The sequence below is a fragment of the Excalfactoria chinensis genome, chromosome 10 (genome assembly GCF_039878825.1).
Source record: "Excalfactoria chinensis isolate bCotChi1 chromosome 10, bCotChi1.hap2, whole genome shotgun sequence".
Taxonomy (NCBI): domain Eukaryota; kingdom Metazoa; phylum Chordata; class Aves; order Galliformes; family Phasianidae; genus Excalfactoria; species Excalfactoria chinensis.
The window spans coordinates 11,994,576-12,022,015 of record NC_092834.1 but is presented as its reverse complement, the minus strand read 5'-3'; the positions used below and the strand labels follow the sequence as shown (position 1 = coordinate 12,022,015).

At 39.3% G+C, this 27,440-nt stretch overlaps 1 protein-coding gene across 1 annotated transcript in view; it reads left to right on the top strand.

The window, feature by feature from the left end:
- The window catches only part of PRTG (protogenin), a 74,759-nt gene that overhangs the window by 29,975 nt on the left and 17,344 nt on the right, over positions 1-27,440 (top strand). Inside the window, exons 3-11 of the mRNA XM_072345851.1 lie at positions 1,627-1,771; positions 2,832-2,965; positions 3,320-3,457; positions 4,619-4,777; positions 5,355-5,514; positions 6,172-6,419; positions 9,635-9,799; positions 11,079-11,384; positions 12,317-12,505. Of these exons, the coding sequence (XP_072201952.1) occupies positions 1,627-1,771; positions 2,832-2,965; positions 3,320-3,457; positions 4,619-4,777; positions 5,355-5,514; positions 6,172-6,419; positions 9,635-9,799; positions 11,079-11,384; positions 12,317-12,505 (1,644 nt within the window). The remainder of the gene's footprint in view (positions 1-1,626; positions 1,772-2,831; positions 2,966-3,319; positions 3,458-4,618; positions 4,778-5,354; positions 5,515-6,171; positions 6,420-9,634; positions 9,800-11,078; positions 11,385-12,316; positions 12,506-27,440) is intronic.

Below are 27,440 nucleotides of genomic sequence, written 5' to 3'. Positions count from 1 at the left end.
CTCTGCACTCATCCTAGCAGTCTGAATCACATCTGGGGTGCCAGACCTTGTTTCCAGTGGCCATAGTGTTTGCACCATGTGGTGGCAGTTGCTTTCAGATGGTTTTGCAGCACAGGGCAGTTTGGTTGTCTTGTTAGTCAGTCTTTGGGAGGTCTGTTCACAGCACTGCAACACTTGGGCTCTGACAGTATGATTAGGAATGTTCATTCTTGTAGTGCTTGTGCAACTACTGGAATGCAGTGCAAGAAAAAGGATTTATTCTGACCTGAAGTATTAAATAGCTATACTAGTAATAGGATAGTTAGGCCTATGTTAGGAGTTAGTTTGTGCACGGGTAGTAAAGCAATTGGGTGATGTCATATTTCTACCACACTCCACAATTTGATTTTTTGATGCTATGGAAGAGTATCAAATTGTGGGGTAGTAGTGGTGGGAAGGAGCATTCATTAGAATGCTTGGTGTACATCAGTGCTGCATGTGTACTCTGTGTAGAAGAGCATCATTGAGAATGCATTACAATAAACAGGAGGTAAAACGGTTGAAAGAAAGTGAAGTAAGTAGAGGAATTATTTCAACACAAAGCTTAAATATTAAGGGATGGTTAACTTAGTAATATTGATCTGCTACATCATGTTTTTTGTAATTTATACAGCAGTAGAAATTTACTTGAAATCCTCTATTGGTATATCAGTACCATTGAGGTTATGCAGAGATTGTTCCCTGTGCAGTTACACAGAGTGGGAATGTGTGTGGAACTGTGAGATATCCAAAATGAATTGCCTCTGAAGAGCTGCTCTTTGTGTTAATTATGTAGTGAGTAGCAGTAAATAGAGCAATTAATTAGAAGCTTTGTATTCCTTCCCTTTTAGCTTTTATTTCCTGAGCGTAGAAGCCCAATTACTGATTAGTTTCTTAAGTTTCTGCTAGCTAGAAAGCATTTATTGATCCGCCAATTCAGTTGGCTCAATTTTGTGAACATCCCGCAAAGTTCTGACTGCTTGAAATTGTATTGGGAGGCACTTGGACTTTTGGTATCAAAGTGTTAATACCTGGTTACAGGTGTTTTGAATTTTTGCTTTCTTTTTCTATCAAACCAATTGTATCTCCAAAAGCTCCTACTGAACTGAGTGCTTTTGAAGGACTAAAATATGGCTGTCAAGAACTGAATGTTCTGGGAATGTTCTTTTGCAGTCGGTTTTTTGTTGTTTGTTGTTGTTGTTGTTTTGTTTTGTTTTAATGAATTATAGTGGGGCTCAAACTACTTGTATTGATGTGAACTGCCACAGTTTAATAATCAGTGTGCTTTCTAGCTACATGCCAGACAAATGTACACTTAATTCTATTAGAGACACATTTTATTTTTTGTTAAAACATTTTTGTAATGAATGGAGTTAAAATAAAATTGTGCTAAGTATACTTTCAACTAATGAAAGCATGCTGTTGAACAAAGTTAATAAGGTAATTAGGTCACTGTTTCCTTACATGTAGGAAAGTGGACTGTTTGAAGTGCTTTACGGTGTTTCTTCAAGTTGATCTGTGTTCTGGACCTTGGTTTATCCAGGAATTTTTCCTCACTTTAGTCCTTGAAGTTACATGTTCTTGTATGTTTTAATTTTTATTTTTTAGCCATTTCTGCTTTTGAAGTTCAGCCACTTTCAACTGAGGTTCAGGAAGGTGGAATAGCTCGATTTACCTGTAAAATAGCAGCAAACCCTCCTGCTGTTGTGACATGGGAAGTGAATCGAACAATGTTGCCTTTATCTATGGACAGGTACGTAGAATTGCACATTTCAGGATGACATTTATTCTCTGTGATAAACCTGAGCTGGATACAAAAATAATATCTGAATACTTGCAATGCTAGTACATAAAAAAAAGTTCTAAGTGTGCATTATGTCAACAGCTCATTAGTATAATTACTGGCAATAGTTATGTTGACAGTTTTGAATAGATGTGATGAGCTTGAAGCAGAATCATCTGCTATGGTATATACATTAGAGTCATAGGATGAACATTGGCCTATGAAAAATTGGAAAACTTTGCTTGTAGGTCATTCTCAGGGATGGGGAGTGATGTAGGGTGCTGAATAGGTGGACTTTTGATGGGTAGATAGCTTAAACTAATGAGTTTGCTTTCTCTGGTGTAATGTAGAAGAATTAATATTGTACCTGTGGGGTGCTTTTGTTTGTTTGTTTTTAGAGGGCCTGTAAAGAATTATATGTGCAAAAAACTGAATTAAATAACTCCATGCTAGGTAAATTCTTCATAGGGGTACTTCTCTCGTGAGTTGATTAGTGTGAAGTATACAGCCCATTTATTCTAGCTATTTTCCCTATCCATACTGCATTAATTGAACCTACTTCCATTTTTCTTGGCACCTAACTTTTGTTGAATGTGCAACTAGCATGCAAAAGAAGGTAAAAGAAGGTACAAAAAAAACCCTATAATAATTATAAAATTATAGGTGTGTTTATTGAAAATTGCATACCGTAAGGTGCCACTGTAGCAGAAACTATTGCCAAGAAAACTGACCAACCTGAGTAATATGGATGTGGGATCTGCCTAAAGAAGATTGAGATGTTTGCTTCTGAGAATTGAGAACAGTCTGCTAGTTAAAAGTATACAGGTTCCACTGCTTTTGTGCTGGTGTTAGTGGGGGAATCTCACCTGTAGTTCAGAAGTGCAGGGATGTAAGTCATGTATAGAGGATGCTTCTAAGTCTCCAGCCTGCTGTTCTCAAGTCAGTATAGCAGTGTCTGTTTATAAAGTATTCCTTTCCATGATGCTCTTCACTGGTGGAACATATATCTACATTTATTTTTGTGTTACAGGATAACTGCGCTACCTACAGGAGTTCTTCAGATCTACGGTGTTGAACAGAAGGACGCAGGAAATTATCGATGTGTTGCCACAACAATAACCAGTAGGCGTAAGAGTGCTGAAGCAACACTGAATGTTATTCCAGGTACTCAGCATGTGAGATTTTTCCACAGCAATGTTGCCTTCTTAATCATATAGCAAGAACACTTAGATGCATTAAGGAGCTGTAATTAACTCTGAAACACCCTCCAAAATAATAGTTCTACTTGCTCAGATCCCGTGGCTGAAATGTTGTTCAGTGTACAATTGCTTAGAAAAGGATTTAGTGTAAATTTAATTCTAGGCATTGTTTTCAAAAACTGTCGTATTTTTATTCATAAATGGTTTATTTTTTCTTTAATTGTTTTCGCTTTCTGTTTTATTATTATTATTATTATTATTATTATTATTATTATTATTATTATTATTATTATTTATTTATTTTTATCTTTCTCCAAAGCTTCAGACTTAAAGCCTTTTCACAAACCAGCAATAATAGCTGGTCCTCAAAACGTTACAGCATCTCTTCATCAAACTGTCGTACTGGAGTGTGTAGCCACAGGGAATCCAAAGCCTATCATCTCATGGAGCCGATTAGGTAGGTCTTAAAATTATAGAATACAGTCTTGAGCTTCTGGAGGGGAAATGAAATTGGAAAGGGAGGATTTTAGCATCTGGTTCCTGTTCTGAGGCGTTGTGTAGTAGGTTGGCAACCATTAGCAGGTTGGGGTAGGGTGAGCGAAACACTTTTACTTATGTACTTCCATGCTGCTGATGAGAACCCCTGAGGTTTTCCAAGGACTCAGCTGCTTCTGTTGTCGGTCCTGCGTTGCCTGCAGAGCATAATGGACAAGGTGCCTGGTGGGGTGGTGACCTCCAGGGCTCTGTCAGTCAGGATAGAATCATGGTTGGGTTTGTGAAGATTGGAGTGGCTACATCCCACAAAACAATCCTGTAAATTTTTCTCTACCTATTCTTAAAGCAGTATGTGAGTGGGATTTAGGACATGTATGAGTGGGCAGTTTAGACTCTGAATAGCCATGGTCAGATCCTAAATAACCTGACTGGAAAGGGAAAAGAAGAGAGGGAGCACAATAATAAAATCAATAGCAGTCATCACTGTGTCACATTTTCTTTGAAAATTGCCTCAGTTTCTCCTGACATGTACCTAAATGCAAAAGTCAGGACTATACCTGTAGAAGCAAATTATCAGATGTGTTCCTACATTTTATTTATAGAAGTGGGAGAAATAATGGATTGAATCTGTAGCTCTTCTAGGCAAACAAATGAGAAAATAATTACATAACAACCTAAGGGCTTTTTCATAGGAAAAAAAAAAAAAAAATAGAACATATGGTAACCAAATATGTTCATTTTATTCCAAACATAATTTAGGAGGTGGATGATCCCTGATTGTAAAGATGATGTGGACGTTGGTAGTAATAAACTGTATCTTTGTGCAAGCCGACTAGGGAGGCTAACTGGAAAAATAGAGCTAGTTTTCATCTGTGATGGGAAATATCAGTTATAAATGACTTAGTAGGTAGTGTAACCTAACTATCCGAATGGTCAGACACCTAGTTAAAAGCAAAGTGAATGCAAGACGGAAATCTCTGAAAACTCATTTGTGATTGCACTTTTCATTTTTTTGACCTTTAGACTAACACATGCCATGGCTGTCTAGGCAACTTTCTTTAGTTAGGTTATTTAAATACTCTGGACAACCTAATAACCATACTTTTCCCACTGTCTCACATAGACCATAAGTCCATTGATGTCTTCAATACCCGTGTCCTTGGAAATGGGAACCTCATGATCTCTGATGTGAAGGTGCAGCATGCAGGCGTGTATGTCTGTCGAGCCACTATTCCAGGCACACGAAACTTCACAGTAGCAATGGCAACTCTCACTGTGCTGGGTGAGCCTGTTTTGACTTCTACCATGTTTTAACATCTTGCTTTTGTCTGGAGCTGTGCTGTATACCAGTTTGAATTTTTGTCTCAAATATAAATGCTCCTAGGGTTATAGCAGCTTGCTAATGTGAAACAGAACTGTGGCAGCCTTCTTTTGTCAGAGAGATGAGAAATGTCAGATACTGAATGTTTGATTACAAACTAGCAGTTCATTTCTACTTAGAGGCAGCAAGGTGCAGTACAATGTCAGGAAGACTGACTTTCAATACAGAACCCAGAGACAAAGTACAAATATGTAATATACCCATAAGTGTCATTAATGATGCTTTGTAGGCTGGAGTTTAATTTACTGTTTCCCTTCACAAATGCATAAACCAGAATGTGTTGCAGTGTTGCTTTTTGTGCAGAAGGTCTGCAGTTTTAAACAAATGTACTTTGTCTATATGAAATGTACTTTCTGCATGGGTGTATGTGTGTTTAAGCAGCCTGAGGAGAGAGGTTTGTATGTAGGAAAATTCTTTCTTAATTTGAGTGTCCTGACACTTCTGCAAGCTTGATTTTTTGCTTGTTACTTACCTGTAGCTCCTCCTTCATTTGTGGAATGGCCGGAGAGTTTAACAAGGCCAAGAGCTGGTACTGCTCGTTTTGCCTGTCAGGCAGAAGGAATTCCTGCCCCCAAAATCTCATGGTTGAAAAATGGAAGGAGAATACACTCCAATGGTAGAATTAAAATGTACAACAGGTAAGATTACAATTGCTGTATGAGAGCTGTGCTTGTAAAGGAGACACATCCTTACGGAAGGTTGAGGTATCACCAACTAAATATAGCCAAACAAGATACAACTAAATAAATGTAACTTGGGCATTGAATGTAGCGTTGTGGACATTTCCCAGGCAGAAGTAACACAAATTAGCCAATTTCTAAAATCATCAGTGAAGATTTTGTGATCTCTGTCTTACTGGAGTGGAAACTGAACTGATTTTACCAGTCACTCTGGATCTACAGTACTGTAGTAGAGACCTGAATCTTACCAGTTGTTTCAAGCCCGTATCAGTCCTTCTGTAGAGTGAACAGCTCATATTAAAGTCTGTTAAGAAATGACAATCTTAAGGTGGTTCTTTTTGCAGGGAGGAATAGACCTTTGTATTTGTTTTCACTGTGCTCGGCTTTGCAGCAATAAAAATGAATACTGACATGGGAGGATTTGGGTTATGCTTCAGGTTATGAAATTTCACAACAGCACATCCATTTCTAATTAAAAAGTTTGTGAAGTGTGAGTTATTTAAACTCATGAGGCAAATATAACTGATGTTGCATTATATGGAGCTAAGTTGTTTTTTTTTGTTTGTTTGTTTGTTTGTTTTTTCTTTTTTCCTTTTATCTTCTTTTTGGATTCAGTAAATTGGTGATTAACCAAATAATTCCTGAAGATGATGCCATTTATCAGTGCATGGCTGAGAACAGTCAGGGATCTGTACTCTCCAGGGCCAGGCTTACTGTAGTTATGTCGGAAGACAGACCCAGCGCACCTTATAACGTCCATGCTGAAACAATGTCGAGCTCAGCGATCCTGCTAGCATGGGAGAGGCCACTCTATAATTCAGACAAAGTGATTGCATACTCTGTGCATTACATGAAAGCAGAAGGTAAGCAGTCTGATTTGAAGTGTATCCATATACTACTTATAAATGGTAAGAGCTTGAATGTCCTTGCAAAGGCTGCCAGATTTGAATGGTTCATAACCAGGGCTGCATCAGAGCATACTGGCATAAAAATCCATATCATAACCAACAGACATGCATGGGGAAAAATGCTTTTGCCAAATCATCTCATCGGTGGGACTGAGTGTTCTTCCAACTCACCTTGCCTGATCACTCCAGTGAACAGATTTTGAAGTCAGAAATGGACTTTAAAACCTGGAACCTACGTACTATTGTCTGTGTTTCCCTGTTTGCCCTCAAGGAGGAATACAGCGTGTGCTTGGCAGGGAAGGACAGCATCCTGGGGTTTGTAGTGAGCAGTTTTTCCCAGGATTAGACTGCTATGTCTGGATCACCAAATTCTTGTGACTTTACAGGCTTTCGTATGTTCTAGAACAAAACAATTGGTGCATTATTGGCTTCAGCTATCATCTCTTAGAATACTAACTTAACAAGAAGGTTTGCTTTCCTACAATGAGAAAAATGTATTAAATTTTTTAAATTATATGGAAATAGTCATGAATGGTTTGCTATGGCCTCTTAAATGTTATAGAAATAGCTATTTAAAAGGGAATGGGTAAATTAAAAGAAAATTTGGGAACTGGACATTTTTAATCACTCAGTGTGATGTAATTGCTTTAAGGAAATCTTTATGGTGATAGAAAACAGATATTTTTCATAAGCAAGGTAATTTTCATTAAACTGCCAAAGGACCTGAAAATTTCTTTGGTGTGTGACTTAAACTAATGTTTATGCTGTAACGGAGCTCTGTTTTCTTGGAAGACTAATTTCTTTTCCCATTTCTATTCAGTAACTCATTTATTCAAGGACAAGACTGCAGATGCTCAGTGCTGTATGGAATACCAGTCTGACATCTGCTAAGCAGAGGACAGGAAGGACAGCTTAATTACTCTAATACTCATGCAGAAATAGCTGCCTTTGCTTTTGCAAGTGGGATTTTTTAGGACACAAGAGAATTTTGTCTGAAGGAAGGAAGGAAAGAGTTTTAAAAGATAATGAGGACAAGAGGTGCGGGAAATTACCCCCTACACTTTCAGTCACTGAGGTATTGTGCTCACAACCCCCACTCAAAGCTAATATGAATAAAGTCACGCTAGATAAGCTATCTGGGTAATTGTGTGTCCGGTGCCGGTGTAGAGAGCAGACACTGGGTAACTTCAAAGAAAACTGGGAGGTTGTCCTTAGGGAAGCCTGCATTTGTGCAGGAAGTACTCTTTCACTGTAGTGAAAATGAGGTATCTTCTGAAATTTGTGCTCTGCAAAAGTCTTTTGCAGTCTCTGCTTCAATTGCCTGCTTGTACAAGGACTGTTGCATGTATGTTGTGAAATGAGATTGTAGCTTGGCTTAGTTTAAAAACCAAACAGTAACACAAAACCAAACAAACAGGAAAATCCAAAATCAAACCAAAACACACAGGAAAAAAAAAACAAACAACACCCCAGCAACCCCAATTACTTGAACTTTCTTTCTCTAATACCCATTTCTTCATAATTCAAGACAGTTTTGTGACATCAGGACATAAAAATGTATTTGTCTTTTTTTTAAAATTTTTTATTTTTATTTTTATTTTTATTTTTATTTTTAAATTGTATTGTAAAAAAAACATTTGAGCTCAAAAGGCTCCTGAAACTGCACTCACCTGAAAATGGTTGCTTTCTGTATGGTAGTCTGTAGTCTGTAGATCTTTCAGTGGACATTGCCCACATCACAGGCTTTCAGGTTCAGATCCTCTTCCCTACTTGCATTAAAAGAAAAAAAAAAAAAAAAAAAGTTTTACTGAAGTTAGTTGCAGAAACTAACAGGTGCTGTTTTTATTTTATTTTATGTTTTAATTTTTGTTATTTTTGAAGCAGAATATTTTACATTCAAATCGGGGTCATAGTGGCAAGAAGAATAAGGGTCTGATGAGCGTGCATGTTGGAGTGTGTTAATTCCTTGTTAGTAATTCAGATGAGGCACAAAGGGAACAGTGATTGTGGTGGAAGGCAAGCCTTGTTCCCTATTATGGCTGTTTCATTAGGGCCTCTGCATGAGGCCTAGCAATCCATTCAATGAGAGAACAAGTCCTTTTAATTTGAGCTCAAGGATCTTGTTTAGCAGGTCAGAAATCGTGCCTTGCAATTCCTAATTAACAAGCCATTAACTAGTCTGTTGTGAGATGCTTGTAATCTTGTCTAATTAAAATGCTATCAAGTTAATTCATAAATGTGGGAAAACTTAATGCTGGAATTTGCCTTTCGTTTTGTTTATAAATTCAGTTGTGAAGAGGAGGAGCTGGCTCTTACAGAGTTTTGATTAAGTTGACATGCATTTGGTGTGAATTGTTCCTTAACACAGCAGCTTTCACCACACTTATTCCACTTTATAGCCTTCCTCTATAGGAATAAAGCCCAACAAAGACAAGGACTGCTGCTTGCATTGCTATGCATATTTTAATGAGAATTGCTGAGAATTTTTTCTTTTTATTCCTGTCTCTTTTTCTCTCGCTCTTTTTTTTTTTTTTATTAGCAACTCATTAAGGAGCAAAATACTTTTGAAGCTCATTCTGGGCTGTTCCTACTGGCTTTTTTCCAAATTAAAGGAAAAAAAAAGTGTCAATCAGCTGTACTAGAATTTGCAGGGCTAAAATGAGATCCTTCTGCTGAATAATTTCTTTGTTTTGTGTTATTTGGGAGGTGGAGGGTTTTATGTTTGGGTTATTTTTGTTTAGTTTTGTTTTGATGGAGTAGAGCCTTTGCATTCCTCCCAGACTGCCATAGTAAGGCTCTGTAAATAGGTTTTGAAAAAGCCTCCTGACTCTAAACAAATAGATTTAGAAGTTTGCTCTGAATTATAAGGCTATTAGAGCTCGTCTGTTGTGTTACTGTATATTGGGTGCAGTTTGTTGTGACTAATTTAAAAAGGGGTTTAGAGTTGCATTCAGTGTTCCTGATTCAGGGAAAATCCTGCAACGCCATTATCTACATCACAGTAAGACACAGTTACTCCTGCACATAAATGAACTCAACTTAGTAGGCTGAAAAAATAGAGGTAGGCTGGGTAAGAAAACGAAATAAGCTTGTAAGATCTCACAGCCAGATACTGCGATGTTTAGAGAATATCTGGAATTTTTGTTCGTTTAACCCTTGTTTTATGCCAGGTTTAAATAACGAAGAGTACCAAGTGGTCATCGGAAATGATACAACTCATTACATTATTGATGATTTGGAACCAGCCAGCAACTATACCTTCTATATTGTAGCTTACATGCCTCTGGGAGCCAGTCAGATGTCAGATCATGTGACTCAGCACACCCTTGAAGATGGTAAGGCAGATAAACACCACTATTCTTAAGTGAGCCTTTTTTTCACATTGAATAGAAATGTGCAATCAAGTACTAATAGGCTTCAAGGATCCAATGACATCAGTGAGACTTCTGGATACCAGTGATGTAAGATTGACTCAGCTAACAAAAGCAATGGGAATAAAATAACATTCTGATAGAGCAGCACTGTATATTACATGGCATCTTCTATTTACATTGAAAGATATCTCATTAAATCAGGTAAGGAATCTTTTCAAATCTTCCTCAGTGCTGAGGATTTGTTGGAAGCCTAGGATTTCATCTCTGTGACTTACTGTGACTTTATTGTTGCTCGGAGCCCCATCCCTGGAGGTGTTCAAGGCCAGGCTTGATGAGTTCCCGGGCAGTCTGATCTAGTGGTTGTCAATCCTGCCCACATCAGGGGTTTGGAATTAGATGGTCTTTGACATCCCTTCCAACCCCAGCCATTCTGTGATTCTATGAAGGCTGCTCTCAATGAAAGGCCCAAGGAGCTGGGAGGGAACAGAATTAGGACAGCTAACTTAAACTGAACAAAGGGATAGTCCACAACATATGACATCATGTGGAAGAAATTTTGAATAAGCTTTATCTAGCTCTCTTCTGCTGCTAGCTAGGCAGGGAGTGGTGATCAATTGCTTGTGCATCACAAATTATATACAATTATATATACATTTATATATATGCTAGTAATGACTATTATCCTTTTCCTTCTCTTTTTCTTAGTAAATAGTTTTATCTCAACCCACAAGTTCTACTTCCTTTTTTTTCCTAGTTCTCTTCCCCATCCTGCTTGGAGGCAGGGGGGTGATTAGCAAGCTGTGTGGTGATTAGCTACCTGCTGTGTTAAGTCACAACACGTAGCCAGAAGTTACTACCCTCATAACATGGTTGGTGGAAGGAAGCACACACAGAGTTCTGAGCACTACTGGCTGTTGTTTAGACTCCCAGTTTCATCTGCTGCACGTAACGTTGACAATCACTTTGACAGAACAGTAACGTGTTGACTGCCATCAGTTCCTGCTGGCAGCAGTAAGAGAAGAAAATGTTGAAGGCTTCATAGAAAGGAGCTTGCTAAGTTCATACTGTATGCAGAAGGTTGAGAAGCATGAGCATGAGCAGTGTCCAGCTATTCTTAAAATAAACAAGAATCTACAAAACTGCTTATTACAAGTACCTCACCATGGGTTAAGGTATCAGATGATAATTTCACATCTTTCTTTTTCTGGAGCTCAAAAACTTTTGTCATTTTCCTTTTCAGTTCCCTTGAGAGCTCCTGAAATTAGTTTGACAAGCCGGAGTCCTACAGACATTCTTATCTCTTGGCTGCCAATTCCTGCAAAATACAGGAGAGGCCAGGTGGTGCTGTATCGTCTGTCTTTCCGCCTCAGCACAGATAGCAAAATCCAAGTCTTGGAGCTCCCAGGGACTTCAGATGAGTACCTCCTTGAAGGGCTGCGGCCTGACAGTGTCTACTTGGTTCGTATTACTGCTGCAACGAGGGTTGGCTGGGGAGAGGCATCTTTGTGGACATCCCACCGAACTCCAAAAGCTACAAGCGTGAAAGGTAATAATGCTTATGTTACTCACTGCCTGGAGATGGGGCCAACTGTGGGCTTCATCTGAAGGGTGCATGTTTTTCTGATAGGTAGCACAAGGATGTGAAATGAGTTTTCCCAGTACGTGTTCTTATCCCAGTGACATAGGGGAATAGCGTTCTAACTGTGATTTTGTGAGTAATCTACACAAGCTTATGATTTCAGTGTCAGGATCAGAAGTTGTCAAGAAATTAATCTGTCTTGTGCTTTATGTGTGACAGCAGAAAGAAAAGCTAGTGTGTTATTATTGTGTTATCTTTGTTGTCACAGGCTGATGATATTCGTGTGTTTGATATGGTAATAGGAAACTTGAATTAAAATGTTTTAGCGTTCAGCTTTGTTTGCGGTGATAACTTGGTTTTCTTCTGTTCCACGTGATTTTAATAAAAAACAAGCAAACCCCAAAATGTAGCAGTTCAGTAAAACTCTTCTTCATATCAGGACATTTCACATTGGCAGCCTGTGTGGGTGTACAAGGGAGCTGAGTTGACACTGTCTACTCTGCAAACACTAAGTTTTGAGTATAGATATTAGCTCTTGATGAAGTGTGATATTATTGCTATTTACATTTCCTCTGGCTTATTTTAGAGCAGGAGATCATTTTATAGATTCTGGATTATCCTCATTTTCTTTGGAAGAAGAAGGAATTGAAAATACTTTAAAAAATCTTAAATGGATTTTATTTCAGTTTTTTTTGAGATGCTGAATTAAAAAATGGCTGTTTCCTAATTTACCTGAAATTATGCTTTTAGACATCCTAAATAGGAAGTAAGTAGGTGAGTACGTAAGTGAGCTAGAATCAAAATCTTGAGCGAATGTTTGAGTGATGGGCATTCTGATTCAACATAAGGTTTTGTTATTCTTAAGTATAATAATATTATGTATCTTTCTCTAAAATCAGCACCGAAGTCTCCTGAGCTGCGTTTGGAACCAATAAACTGTACGACCATTACAGTACAGTGGCAGCAGGACTCTGATGATACTGCAGCTATTCAAGGGTACAAGTTGTATTACAAGGAAGAAGGACAACAGGAAAATGGACCGATTTTGTTGGATGCCAGTGATCTTGAGTATACTGTCAGTGGTTTAGGTAAGTACAGAATGTATTTCTTAACTGTTGTGGAAGGCAATAAAATCAAAGGACATTTTAGGGATCTTAAATCTTCTGACTGACAAGGCTACTCCATTAGGTTTGGTCATCTATATTCCTAGCAATAAGCTATTTAAACTAGATTTATACTGCTGATAAGTAATCCTATCTGTATCCCTAAATATATGTTGTGCAGCACTTAGATAACCAGATCTTTTTCATCTTGTATAAGTTAGAAGGGCTCTCAGCTGCATGCCACAAGACACAGAACTGATAGTAAATACCCATCTTTTTAGTATTCTGTTTAATACTTGGTATTTTAGCTTTTGGATGTTCATGCTTGGTACCAAAGGTTTTTTTCTGGTGTTTCTAGGTTGTGTCTCTGTTATTTGTAGCCTTTGTCATGGCTATACTGCTTTGCAGAATTATGTTTAAAATACATCATGTGTGGTTTTTATTGGGTTTTCTTTCCAGTAAGCATGCAGACAGAGGACATAACAAAAGCAAAATGAGTTTGGGGAGGCAGAACTTTCACGCAGTCATATTGTTACCCAAATTCTAAGATTTGTGAATGTGGAAGGCTGCTCTACCGTTTTCCTTTGCTTAGTTAATAAATTGCAGGTAGAGTTCTTTTGAAATGTGGAGCATGACAGTAAGTCTCTCCTTGGAATATTTTGCAGATGTTGATATACATTGTCATCAGTTGTACAAAATCTGCGTTCAGAGAAGACAGTTCACATTGTGGCAACTGAAGTGCATTAGAATGTCAAAATTCATCATCTCTTAACATAGGAAGAAATCAATGTTAGCATTGATACTGTAAACACTGTTTTATTATTGGTAACGTTGGTGAATTACGGTTAAATGACTTGCAAATGGCTACTGGACCCTTGATGGAAGGACAGAGCTGATAAAGCAGAAGGCAGCAATGGCCATGTAAAATGGGTTTCAATGATTGAACGTTATATATAGCAATATGAATATTATGCTGTATGTTTTAATTTGTTGTTTCTTTTAACCTTACATTTTGAGAACTAATCTCTCCTACTCTAGTGTAAGTCTACCCGGTTACTTCTGTCTATTTTTTAACTGGATTATTTAGCGTGATAGTCACTAGGTAAATAGAATTAAATGATCTGATCAGAGTCAGGGCTGCCTTTCTCAAAATAAATATTCACAGTTTCACATAGACATTTCTTTGTGTTAAAGGTCTTGGCATTTATTTTTCATCACTGAGCCATTTCCTAGCCCAGTGTAAAATTCCATTATCACTTGAATTTGCTACAGGAACATACCCTTGAGTGCATACCATTCATTTTTGACGCTATTTTTAATTCCTCTTTTGCCTACTCCTGCTCTAGAAAGTTCTGACTTTTTACTTCCAGCTTGGAGAAGAGAAGGTTCTGGGGAGATCTTTTTGTAGCCTTTCAGTCCTTAAAAGAGACTTAAAAAAAAAAAAAAAAAAGAAAAGAAAAGAAAAGAAAAAAGACTTTAAAAGACTTTTTACACAGTCTGATAGTGATAGCACAAAGGGGAACCATTTTAAACTACAAGAGATTAAGATTAGATGTCAGGAAGAAATTATTTACTAAGTAGGTGATGAGGTGCTGGCACAAGCTGCCTTGAGAAGTGCCCTATCCCTGGAGACATTCAAGGCTAGTTTGGATGGGGCTGTGGGCAGCCTGATCTGATGTGTGGCAACCTGCCTATTGCAGGGGTGTCGGTATCATTTGGTCTTTAAAGTCACCTCTTATCCAAACTATTCTGTGATTCTGTTCTAGGCAGACCATCTTTCATTGTGAGATTTGTTGAATCTGCTGTTACAGATTCTGTTTCTGTTTCAGAATGTGTGTTTGTTCAGAAGCTGAAACGACTTCTCTTGGTGGAGGAGTTTGTTTGGGAATCTTGCATGACTTTAAACCTGCTGCCCTGGGTGTTTGCCTGTCACAGCTCACTGCAGACATGTGATCATTAGGAGGGTAGAACGAGCACAAGAGGGGCAGTTGCTCTGACAAGCACTTTAGGCTTATATAGTGTGCTGAACTAGGAACTGCTCATAGGTGTTACTGGTGATTGGAATCTCATCCCACCAGCTATAGCTAGACAGATTAAAATCAAAGTTAGCTTCTTGCTTAACAGATTCAAGAAAGCACAACCCACTGTGATGCTGTAACACAAGTTCATTGTTCTTAAAGTTGCCTGGAGTTCTCCCCCTTCTGAACTTTAATTAAATTAGAAGGACAAATTAATTAGTTATTACCATGCTTGTAACAGCAGTGTTTTTTACTAATTAAGTGAATGATGATGGGGGAAATGCAAGATGTTCTTGTGCCATTGATGCCTTCTATGCTTGGAAAAAGAGAGGAAAGGAAGAATTCACTCTGCAAATTCATCCCTCTGTAGTTGCTGTCTGGAAGCTGTAGCACCTTGTGTGGATGGTACTTACTGTGAGGATTTCGGAAAGTTGCACTTAGGTGACAGGGCTCATATAGGATCTCACTAAATGCTCACGAAACCCTGAGGCAATCAGGTTGTGGCAGGGATGTGTACACCTTAGGTGCTCTTGTGTCTGTTGCACACAAGATGATATCACGCTAACTAACCGTTTTCAGCCAGAAGCACCTTAGGGGATGGAAAAACTGGTCTGTTAGCTTCAGTGAAAACACCTTGAGCATGAGAGCACACTCAGCTTGCCCTTTCCCTGGCATGGCCCCTCTCTAGGAGAGCCTGTGTGAAGTGCTGTCCTGTGCTAGGGATGCAGACCTGAGTGCTGCTGGCTCCCCAGGGCCAGGTGCTACCAGGATGCAGGGGATGGACAGAGCCTGCTGGTGGTTTGTTAAGCATGAAATTGAGTGTATCTGCTTTTATATTTGTGTGTGTGTGTATACGTATATATGCATATATATAGGTATTACAGTAATAATTGTTTGTTGATTCTTGAGAGGAGTGTGGAGACTGCAGGCCCTTCTCTCTGGGAAAGCTTCTTGGGCTTATCTAAAACTGCTTAACGTGAGGGATATCGCAATCCCTTGCTGCTGCTTCTGATACTCCAGTTTTATTATACCTAGTGGCTTCCTCCTACTCAATCCAGTTCTTTTGGAGAATATACTTAGGTTCTGTCAGACTTGTTTATCTAATACACTCAGTGTTATTGGAATGTTTGATCTTAATCAGCAAAAATTCCACGCTTCTGTGGAAACTCTTCAAGGACTACCTTTGTCATTGCAGTATGGAGAAATGGGGGAAAATGCATGTCCTTCCTCAGCTGGACAAAATGTAGTGCTTTGTGAGGATTTTGTCAACATCTAAAGGATACAAAGATGTGTTTTGTGATCCTGCACGGTCTCTGCTCACAGAAGAGCCTTGTGCTGCAGAATCAGACAGCTACCCATCACACTTAGCATTCCTCCAGAGACTTGCTTGGCCTTCAGTTGTTTAATTTCACCTGGATCTATGTATATCACTTTATAGCCATGATTATAGCTAAGCTTCAGTCTAGAGCAGCAAAGACAAGGTGATTCTACAATCTATAGAAATGGAATAAAGGCATATAACAAAAGACAGCGCGAGGAATTTCCCCCGTGAAGCTGTCAGATGTGTGTCACTCGAGTGCCTTTTCAAATAATTTCATAAAGGCACTTCAAAAGTTTCATAAAGCAGTTGATATAATGGTCAGATGTGACATAGTGGTTTGTTCTGCATCCTATTGCAGTCATATGTGCAAGGAAGTGTAAATCCTAGCTTTACTGCCATCTTTCATGTTAAGAACTACAAATGTTGTAATATTGAGGAGAAATGCTGTATGAGCACATTCTTTTATTTTTCAGTTTCAGAGTGTGACCATCAGCGTGTTCAGGTAGTTATTTCTAATAGCTGGGGCTGTAATTTCAGTTCCATCCTGGGTTTTGTTGGTGTCAAAATGTAATCTTGCATATTTGTATCTGAAAATTGTGGGCCATCCGAAACTGCGTATGTGAGAATTGATGTTGTTGTCTGGTTATGAGTCACTATGAAAATTCAGCTTGAGATTCACAGGTGAATTTCAAGGCACCAGAAATTTGAACAGGGTAATGAAATAATGGGAAAGGAACAAAACAACTCTTCTCACTCTTTATGCTTTTTATTTTTCTTCTTTTATTAGTTTTCATTTCTTGTTTCACACTTAACTATTTCCAAATTCTAGTTGATGAAAGCCCAGTATTTCAGGACTCCCATATTTTTGATTGAACTACTTTATGTTGAGTCAGACATTCACTGTGAAGTTTTGATTTAAACAAGCTATAGCTGCCTTTAAAAAAAAAAGGATAAAGATGAGGGATGACAATAGTTCTTAATAAAGTACAACTACTATGGGTTTTTTTTGCTCGTATAACTGGATGATGGTACCGTGTGCTCTATATGCTGGAACCAATATATTTACACTGCTGTATTGTGAAAAGTGTCTAATAGCTCAGTGGGTGACCAGGACAAATATTATCATTTATTACCACTGTTTACAGCTGGGTCAGTTGAGTGTTTACTCATGCTGATTACATCCTTAAACTAAACCTCTTATCTGTCAGTTCTCCTGATTGTATGTAACAGGCTTGCTACTACTACTTATCAGTTAAAACAAGAGGGATTTGCTGGGCAAGGGGAGGAGGAACTGGCCAAATTGCGCAGGAATAAAAGCAAAAGCTCTAGAAGTAGACTGGGCATGTTTAAAAGCTGCCTTTTCCCAGCTGTGACCTCTTAATCTTTTGCAGACACAGAGATTTATGTATATTTGTATTTATCCATCCCAAACTCTTGGGCTAGGCCTGGTGTGATGGCATGCTTCTACTACATGTCAATAATGGAGAGAGACACATTCCTTACTTGATAATCATAAAGGGCAGACCTGTCACCACTATACATGAGCCTGTCTTCTAAAAGCAGACATAGCATATCTGCATATCACTTTTTCCTTGTTTTCTTTCCCTGAATTTATAAGGGAAGGAGGAGAACCTTTTATGATTAGAATAGGCAAGAGGAGGGGGCTTTGCTACATTGCATCTTTTCTTTTTACTTGCAAATTATCAAATGAAGTGCTGCTTTGGTAAGTTTTGGTCCCTTTTTTATAGAGCCATACTGTGTGGTACAGGCTGTAAGTGGACATAGAGATCAGATATTTTTTCCAGTTCTGTGTCTGGAGTTTGCATGTTAGTGCATTAGGTTTTGTTTCAAGTGTAGGACACTGCTGGCAAATCCTCTGGACATATTGGTAGCATTTCTTTCCAGATTCAGATTTATTGTCACTGAATGCACAGAGCCTTGGCTGGGTGGGAGGAGCAGGGAAGGAATGGGAACTTTGTTCTGTGCTGTGTTTTTTGGGTAAACAGTTGTTGGTCCATTGTGCAGCTTGATGTGGAGCAGGGAAGAGAGTAGGGAATGTCAGGTGGTTAGTTGTGCAAATGTGTTGAGATAGGAGACTGGACAAACTGATTTGCAGACTGACCCAGTTCCTCAGGTTTGTCCCTCCCTTGTGAAATTAAAATACTAAACATCTATTCATCTATTTGGATGAAAAATCAGTTCACTCAGGTTATAAATTGAATTTTTACCAAGCAAAACCGAAGCTTGCCTTTAATCATGCATCCTTTTGTCGGAGCTTATCGGCATGGCATCCATTACAGCAGTTGTGTCTCTGGCTCCCACTCGTACATACAACAAAACGGGAATCTTAGATAAACATCAGCTTGTTTTTTACTCCAGAGAGGCCAGTTAAGTATCAGCTGCTAACACTGCACACTCACTGTGCGATTCAAGTGCCACATCTGTAAAAATGCAGTGCCTTCCTTCCTGGGTGGTTCAGTAGTTACAGTTCTCTTGCATTGTGCTCTATCACATATTTGTCTCGTAATTATGAATTTTCAGTTGAATTTTAGTTCTCAGATAAAAGGATTACTTTGATTGTCACATTCTTTCTCATAGCACAGCCTTTGTTAAATATATTTGATTTATTGGTTCTTTTTGGTTTTAAATGGCATCTTAAGTAAATCTGCTGTTGTTGTTTCTGTAAGAAAGAGTTATTTTCACACAGTTTGTTTGCAATGGAAAGCTTTAATTGATGTTTGGTGTATTTGTCAGTCTTAAACTACACCACCAAACCTCTCAGTAGTTTACTGATTCATCCAGCAGACAATTTAATAGGCGCCAAATACTGGAATCTGTAACATCTGTATTAGCAGAGTAACTGTTTTGGTGTTGATTAAAATCTCACCTGTGACAGAACACAACAAGCGCCGGGTAAGAGGAATCTCCAGGCTTCCGAGAGTTAAATTCAGAGTCATTACATTGTTCTAAAACAAATGGAGAAGGATTTGTCCATGTGAGCAGACAAGTAAGGTCTCTCTTAGTTAAGATCTTTCAGAAAGAGGTAGATTCTGTGCTGGAAAAATTGCCTGGTAATTTATTTTATTTTTTTAATGTAACCTTCTTGCAAGTGCTCCCTGAACTGCTGCAGTTTGAATCCATTTGTCTTGGAAATGTTCCTGACTTTCTTATTTAACCATGCCTTGACTTTTGCAGTAATCCATGTTAACTTAGCACACCAGTTGCACTTTAAATGTGAGGGCCAGGGGAAGGGAAGAGCACAGAATGAGACTGAATGTACTGTACTTCAAAATAGTGTTAAGAACAGTTAAGCCTGGCTCTCCAAAGAGAAGCTGGGAGTTGTGTAGGTGAAGGAAGTTTCATTGTTTCCTGGGTCGATGCCTTGCAACAGTTTTGTAGATTAAAAACATCAAGATAGATGCTTTACTAAGGCAGTGTCTGAGATTGTGTCCCAAGGGCCCACCCCGGTAGCATGGAGAATTTCTGGCAGTTTTGGGGAAGGCTTTTTATCTCTTAATCAGCCGCCCCCAGTGCTGGGTCGGATGCAGTTGTTTTCTCTTGGGACACCGGACTAATTGTGTTGCAGCTTCAAGATGTGGAATCAAAGGTGCAGTGAAGAGCACTGAAAATTGGAAGGGGGTTTATTTATGGTCTGTCAAGATAACCTGCCTGCCTCTAGTGCAGCAAAGTGTGTCTTGTTGGATGTGTTTAAACATAAAATGGTAAAGTGACCGAAATCTTGCAGGAAATGCTCTCTGCCGTTCTATGTTCTTGGGGTAGAAATTGCATCATTTAAAGCTAACCCTGTGTGGGAATTCAGTTGGGAAACTGGGTCATGTTGATTGAGTAACAGTTGGGATGTATCCAAGTGGTGTTTCCTTGTTGTTTTGCTGGAGCTGGAGGTTGATATTTGCTTCATGAGAAAGACATATTGATCACCATTGAAAATATGTACCGTGTTTCTGACGTAAAGAAAAATCCCCAGAAGAGCCCTCAGTTACTTTTGAAGTGCTTCAGATATTACAACCAGTCCATAATGATGCATTTTAACAGCTATCTTGTAAAAGTTACCAGCAAATTAAGACTAATTTATCACAAGTGGAAAATATAGTTTTAAAGGGAAAAAAGAGAAGTGGCAAATACGACCAGATTGTTTCTCATGTTTCTTTCTTAAAACCAGACAAACAGAAACCAGTAACAAAACAACAGCAACAAAAATAAATCAAACACAACAGACAGTAACAAACCCAAACGAAGCATGTTGGTGTTTTACAACCTTCTCTTTTTCTTAATCTAAGCAAAAGTTTCTGTTTCTGAAGTGCAAGGATTTGTCTCTGAGAGACAGCATTATTTAATTTGCTGTTTATTGGACTTCATTAGTAAAATACTTAAGTCCTGGATTGCAAAGAAAATGCTCCTTGGAGAAGGCTTAGAGAGAACTCCTGTTATAGGAAATTAAATCAACATTGTCCATTAATCATACTGCATGTCAACCCCCAGACCTCTCTTGATTGTTCTTGGTGAATGTGAGGAACCATTAGATGTGTGAGGTCCTTAAAGGTCTGAGTAAGTCAAAGGGGAAGAGTTTAAAAAAATGCCAGTATTAGCACATGAAAGAGACTTCAGAGTGGACAGAAGAAAACATTTGCTGTACAGGGCTGGTTACGGTTCTTCATTTTTTCCCCTGGTGTTTCTTTTATTGTTTTCTTCCCTTGTTTAACAAAAATCCAGACTTTGTGATCAAAATGCTCACATTAATTTCTCCCGTGTTTTTTTTTTCTTTTTCCTTTAACTTTTTTTTTTTTTTTTAATTGGGTTGTGTCACTGCTTTTGATAAAGGGAGTGTTAATGGTGGAGTTTCTTTATGAATTCATTGTTAGTGATAAAGAAATGCACTTGTGGAACTGAGCTGTCCGTGTGATAACTTTCCTGCCCAGAGAATCACCTTAGCTAGAGGATATTTGCCATGAGGGCACTGTTGCTAGTAGAAGCATTACTCTGTTTTGGGAGACGATGCAATTGTGAAAAAGCCAATGTTTTTTTCAGGCAGCTGAGTTGCACTTTTGTGGCAAATGAAGGGAGAGCGTTTGGGAAATGGAGAAAAAGCAGCCTCATGTTGGAAGAAGCAGCTTTTGCTGCAACGCTTCTCTTCCAAACCGCTGATGTTTTGCACCTGGGAAAAATGTTTAGTAGACATAATTGCTGTATTACAAGTGTATTTCAGCATCTGCACTCAATTCTGCAGTATTTCTGACATTTGTACAGCTTAATATTGTACCTTGCATCAAACTGCATCTTACAAAATAGAGATGCTTGTTGCTGCGTATTTGTAGAAGTTGTGACAGGGAAATATTCATTGATCCAAATTGGTAGATCAGTTAAAGACTTGAGTTTTCTGCCTGTTGCATGCATGCAGTTATTCGTGCACTGGGTCTTTGTGCATCTGTCACATTTGTATTCAGACAGAGGAGCAGACATAAATTATTGTATAGAAATGCATCTTGAAAATGGGCTGTGTATACCAGATCCCAGAACGGTAGAAACTGGCAGAAGTGGAAATAATGAGGAGCAGTAGAGCTGATGGGAGGAGGATGTATATGGGGGAAGAAAGGCAGCTGAGTGTTGTGCTGCTAAGCCTTGTGTCCATTTGCCCATTGGTTCCACACTTTATTCTTTGTATATCTGAGAAGCAGGGAGGGATGTGCTATGCACACCCTATTGCTTAGCTCTGTATCTGTGTGTCTGTGTTTGCATGCATATATAAAAACAGACAGGAATAAAATGGGATATCTTTTTGCCTCCTGATCTGTTCTAGCACAGCACTTCTCCACTAGAAATACATTGCTTACTATAGCAGTTCTTTGTATTAAATTTTACTTTCATGATAATTTATGGTCTAAGCTAGGCTTCTTCTTCATTCATGCCTTGTGGCCTTTGCCTTCCTACTCCTTGCTTGCCTCTAACTTCTCTAGTTTCCATCAGTCCTGGAGCCTTAGCGGTGACAGCCACGTGCCTTGGAAAGCCACTGCCTGCCAGTTATTTGCACTGAAGTACAAGTAAGAGAAGGGCCATTTTGGAGTTGGCTCAGGTACTGATGCTTTAAACAAGAGTGTGACACAATATTCCTGAAATCAGTGACAGGACTGAGCTGTACTTCCAGATTTCCAGCTTTGCATTTAGTCTGCTGGATAACAGCTCCCCCTTGAGGGAAATGTCCTTTACTAATAAATCATAACATCTATTTCTGTCGGTTGGAGGTTTTGTGTGGGTGTGCATGGGGTTCATGATTTCACCAAGCAGCATAAGATGAAACAGATTCCCCATGGCTCTGCTGTATCTCAGGCAGCTGGATGCAGCTGGGAATAGCACCTTGGTTTGGTCTGTGGCTTGCTTTGTCACAGTGGGAAGTCACTTAGTTCTGAGTCTGTCAGAATGCAATTGGGAGCACGGAAGTACTGAAGTATTGAAAACCCACATTCCTTGTGTACCTGTCTGCGCTGCTCCTGTGTGCTTCTGTTACCATTTGTGCAGCTGCACAAGGACAGAGTGGGAAGTTGCCATGCATAAGAAATAACTCAGCCCAGGGAGGCTGTGGCAGGAACACGTGGCTGAATGGGCAGGGGAGGCAGGCTGCCTTCCTTCAGCAGTGGTGCTGGCTAATGCTGGTTTAAAATGCTCATTGAATCACAGGCTCAGCTTAGCATTTATAAAACTGAATTAATGATGGGATCCTTTTAATTGTACAAAAGCAGAAAGCTAGCTGAGAGTTAAGTAGCTTGGAGTTTATATTACTGAAGTAATCAATCAGTCAGACTATTTTCCATTTTCTACGTGTTATATCAACTTAAAATGCAGAGGAATTGCACAGAGATCATTTTGCTTTTTCAATCAAGATAATAAGATGGCTTGGATTACAATCTTGAAAAGGTTAGGAAAGATAACTGAAATAACCTTATTTATGAGCAGCATCCCAGTCTCTCACTTGCTACCTTTCAGCTTGTTATGCAATGTTTGACAAGTATTCAATGCTCGTTCTTCACAAAACTAATTAAAAAATACAGCAGGTACGGTGAAAGATTTAAATTACAGCTGGTCTGTGGTCAAACATTTTGGCAACAGCATTGCTTCCCACAAGAAGTGGTTCTGTTGGGGGAAAAGAAAAGAACAACATCCTAAAGGAAAAAAAATAAGCTACACCAAATTCGTGTTAACCTAAATTAGGGAAAATACTTCAAGCATGTAAAACATCCTTGGAAAAAGGGGCAGTCTGTGAAATTCTGCTCCAGATTCTGTGAGTAGTTTACTTCTCCACGTTGCTATTGCTGTTCTGTGCTGCGCTGAACATCCTTTGGAGTGCGGTAGTATTTACATGTAGCAAGTAGTACTGACAGTAAAGCATTTTATAATCCATTTCCAAGTGGGGGAAAAAAAAGCTTTTTTTTTTTTTAAATTTATTTTTTCCTCTTTAGAATGTCACCAATTATAAAGACATGGTAGAGCTGCACTGTCAGCCATAAGAGCAAAAGAATCCCATAAGTTTCAGGAGGTCTGCAATCTTTTAGGCTATTCTTCGTTCAGATGCTTTTCAGTATGGACAGCAAACAGCTTTTTGTAAGAGAACACAGCTCAGAAAAGTTGCTCTTGAGGGAAGGATTCAAGCTTCTGAAAACATCAGGGCCAAATTCAAAACGTGCACGAGCAGGATGACCCGCTCTACACCACTTGCAAGGGCAATCTGTGGTGCTCTCAAGGCTGTTCCAGAGGTTTGGTCTTAATTAAATAGTCTTCAAATAAACCGTTCAACATCTATTTAACTAAAAGCAACATCAACTTGCACAGCTGCTGCCGCTAATATAGACTTAGTAATCCTGGTGAATTATCTCAAAAGAGCCTGGCCTGGAACAACATGAGAGCATATGAGAGGAATATGTTTTTAGCTGGAATCAGCATGGAAATGAAAAGTTAGGATAATTCTTACAGAGAGGCAAAATAACCTGGCCTTCTGGGTGAGCATTTGTACGTTTGCACTTGCTGAAGTCATTCAGGAAGGAATATAAGTACATGGTGTATCAGGCTTCATTGCCTGGTAATGAGCTGTCACTTACTATATTCTTTTAATACATTTTTGCACGCAAATTCCTCCCACAAAACTCCTTATGAATAGCTCACGCCTCTGTGCCGTTGAATATAAACAGCAGTGCGTGCTTGAGCCAAGGACACTGTAGGAAATGGAAATTTTCTTTAGGGCATGTTTTAGAAGATCGAGATGTCCCTGTATGAAAATGTGAAGGCTAAAAATAACCCTGCTGTGCCAAACCGCTAGGGAAGTTGTTCAGCATAATCTAAATGTAATTAAAATGAATAGCCTTGTTAAATGTCAAAGATATGCAACCAGTGAGAGAGACTGTAGAAAATGAGGCGGCTAAGAAGATAATGGGGGGAAAGTAACAGACGTGTTCATGTATGGAGGGAAATGCTGCAGTGCATTTCATGGCCAGGGAAGCAGAGCCATGTCCTCATGCCACATGGAGTTACCTACTGGGATAAGGCATTTGAGTTAAACTCTTTACAAGTAATTTTAGGTATGCCACTGGTTTCCTGGTTTATTAATCTATGTAATTGGAAAATGCAGCGAATACTTTGCATTAACGGGAGTGTACAAGGGAAGTTTGATGCCAGCCTTCTTCTTAAGCCAGCTTTAATGCATCAGGATATAATGAAGTGTGCGAGCTGCCTTGTTAGAACCAGTATACGTTAGTCAGATTATTAGTCTACAATACATCAGTTCAACAAATTCAGTGTAAGACTTGTCAGTTTGTTGGGTTTTTTTGTTTAACAGGCTGCTTGTGTTCTTTTAAAGGCTGACTTGCTTTACGTATAGCAGTTGGAGAATCTTTTAGTGTAGTTCCTTGCTGTCCTCACAAGGAGGAGAGCTGCAGACCCTACCTGAAAATTCTGCATCTTGCAGTCATGCTTGCTGCAGCACAACTCCTAAAACTTAAGATCTGAGATGAATCGCCAGACCGACCACAGATGTTTTCGCAATGAAACTGTGCCCCTCCTAGGAAGTCACTGTGGTGCAAGTAATGATAGATAGTGTTTTCATTTTGCTGCACAGAAGGGTCAAAATGGCACGGGGAGTCCATGACAGAGCAGCAGAAAATGTTGGTTCTGTAAGAAAATTTATTTCATAGCTTCGGGGGAAAGTTTTGGTGCTGTGAATAGATTGCCTTTGTGGTTGTGTAAAAATGTGTTGTTTGTAAGGTGATGCTGGATGTCAGGCAATCAGTGAAAACTTATTATAGTGCTTGGTCTCTAAACAGTTGTTAAACAGAACTTGCCGGACTGCTTGCTGCATTGTGTTTGGATGCATTTTCAGGAAGCATTCCTTGCATTATGAAGACCACATAAATTGTCAACACTTCCTTCCCATCCGCAACCCACAGAGGCTGGTCTTCACTGAGGGAGATCATCTTTTCAGGCTCCTGCTTATGGGGAAAAAAACAAAGGACCCTATTTACAGCACACCCCTTTTTGAGGAGTGCGGGGTTATGATAATGTTTTAAATTCAAACTCTCTAACATTCACCTCATTAGCTGTTGTGTCTGTCGTGCACGGGTTGGTCACTGTATGTAGGGGTATCTGTAGTATGGTATGCGCATCCTATTTGCACCAGTATGTGAACTCTTGGTGGACATAACTGGCATGGTAAATGGCCGTACTGAAGGCTCTGCTGGCTCTTTCGGACACCGTTTCCCTCCCCCTCTCCCTCCTTTCTTCTTCCAGAGATGGCCTCTCTACATAATTCCATTAAAGTGATTGTGCTCCGAGGGGTGGACTGAGGGGCAGTGCTCTCATCTTTCAAAGCAGGACCAATGAGCTATGTGCTTTCCACTGGGCAGTAACAAAAGAAAGGGTCTCTTAGAAGAAAAGACGAGCACAAAAGATCAAAATTAGGTGTTTGTCCAGGCCTCTGGTATTGCTTTCAAGTTAGCTTTTGAGGGCTCACTTTGAAAATGGTGAGCCAGGCTAGTTAACATAAGGGTGTCTGCTAGTTTTAGAGTGTGTTGTTACAATAATATTGGAAGAGAGCTTTTTGCTTGTGCAATTTAACAGATCTCTAAAGCATGAGAGAAGCACAGTGCCTGATCAAAAACTGTGCAGACATAGCAGTAATGTTGTACAGCCCGTAAGAAAATCGAGCTAATTCAAAGTCCTTGAAGATTTGCTTAACTTCTTGTAAACATATTAGAGACATTACCTATTTCTGTTGCTTCGGCCATCCCTGAAAGGCCCAAACATTGTGTGCTGGGAATTCATCCTGCCCCTCCGGCCCTCCTCCCTTCGTGCTTTTTTGTATAAAGCTGCTATTGCTGATTGTGAGCAGAGGGAGAGGTGATGTTTTTACTGCAAGGGGGTGCGAGGTGTTGTTTGTCCTGGGGCCCTCACAGGGGATAGCGCGGAGCTACAAAAGGGATACAAACCCTTTTCAGATTTAGACAAACAAGCGAGAGCCATCCAAAGCTGTGGAAAGCCAGACCATTTAGCTAGATCAATTCATGTATGTCATATGTTCTGGTTTCTACCAAAATAAACCTTTGCAATGTTGTACAAAGAACAAATTGCTTAGTTTCCTCCTCAGTTATTTGGTTTGCAAAGGAAAACACGAGTATCACAGGCCGTCTTTGTTCTAACTGTTTGAAGTTACCTTTAAGTTGAAGAACAAACTGCACGAGATGTAAGATGCTGGCAGTTTTTACCCCATCAGAAACTACTTTAATATTAAAAAGTTAATACTTTAAATGTGGGATGAAATGAAACGTCAACCTCTGGTGCTTAAAAAGTACATATCCAGATCCTGGACAAGACTGTTAAAACCAGAATAGAATGGGATTTCTGAATTTGATTTTCTTCTTTTTCCATTACTCAGATACATTTAAAGGGCTTAATCTGAGAGGGAATACCTGCTTTTGAGGGGAACAGACCTGAATCCTTCGGCTTCTCAGCTTTACATTATCGTTAAGATCGATGTGTTTCTCCCTGTTCCTTTTGACTAGTATATTTGAAATGTATTTGCTTATTTTCCTAATAAGTTTCTGCTGTATTTACATTACTTTGCTTCAAAAGTACATTTTTAAGGATAGTATTTCCCAGCGTTCTTCCTTTCCCACCCTTCCCCCTTAATAATTCCCCTGGACCTCTGTTGCTTGGAGCAGACTTTGGCTAGCCCCAGATTCGATGTCAAAGGCCATGACCCGATGTCAGAGCAGCCCATGCTGCTGGCCTCTTCTTTGAATAATTATCTGGAGTTTATTGTGTTGGAGGGATGGGCTTGGGGGCAGCGCAGTCACCCTGGAAAGCCAGACCAATGAGCTATCCAGCCGGACCACTACCCAACAATGGACCTGTGGGCTGCACAAAAAATCCAGCAGCACAAAAGATTAAATTAAAAATGGACATTTGGCCACTGAGGTTTTGTCCTTACAACAACCTTTTTTTTTTTTTTTTTTTTTTTCCAGCCTGCCTGGTAAAGTTCTGTTTTGGTAGTTCAGACTGGAAGGAAGACGATAGTATTTAAAAT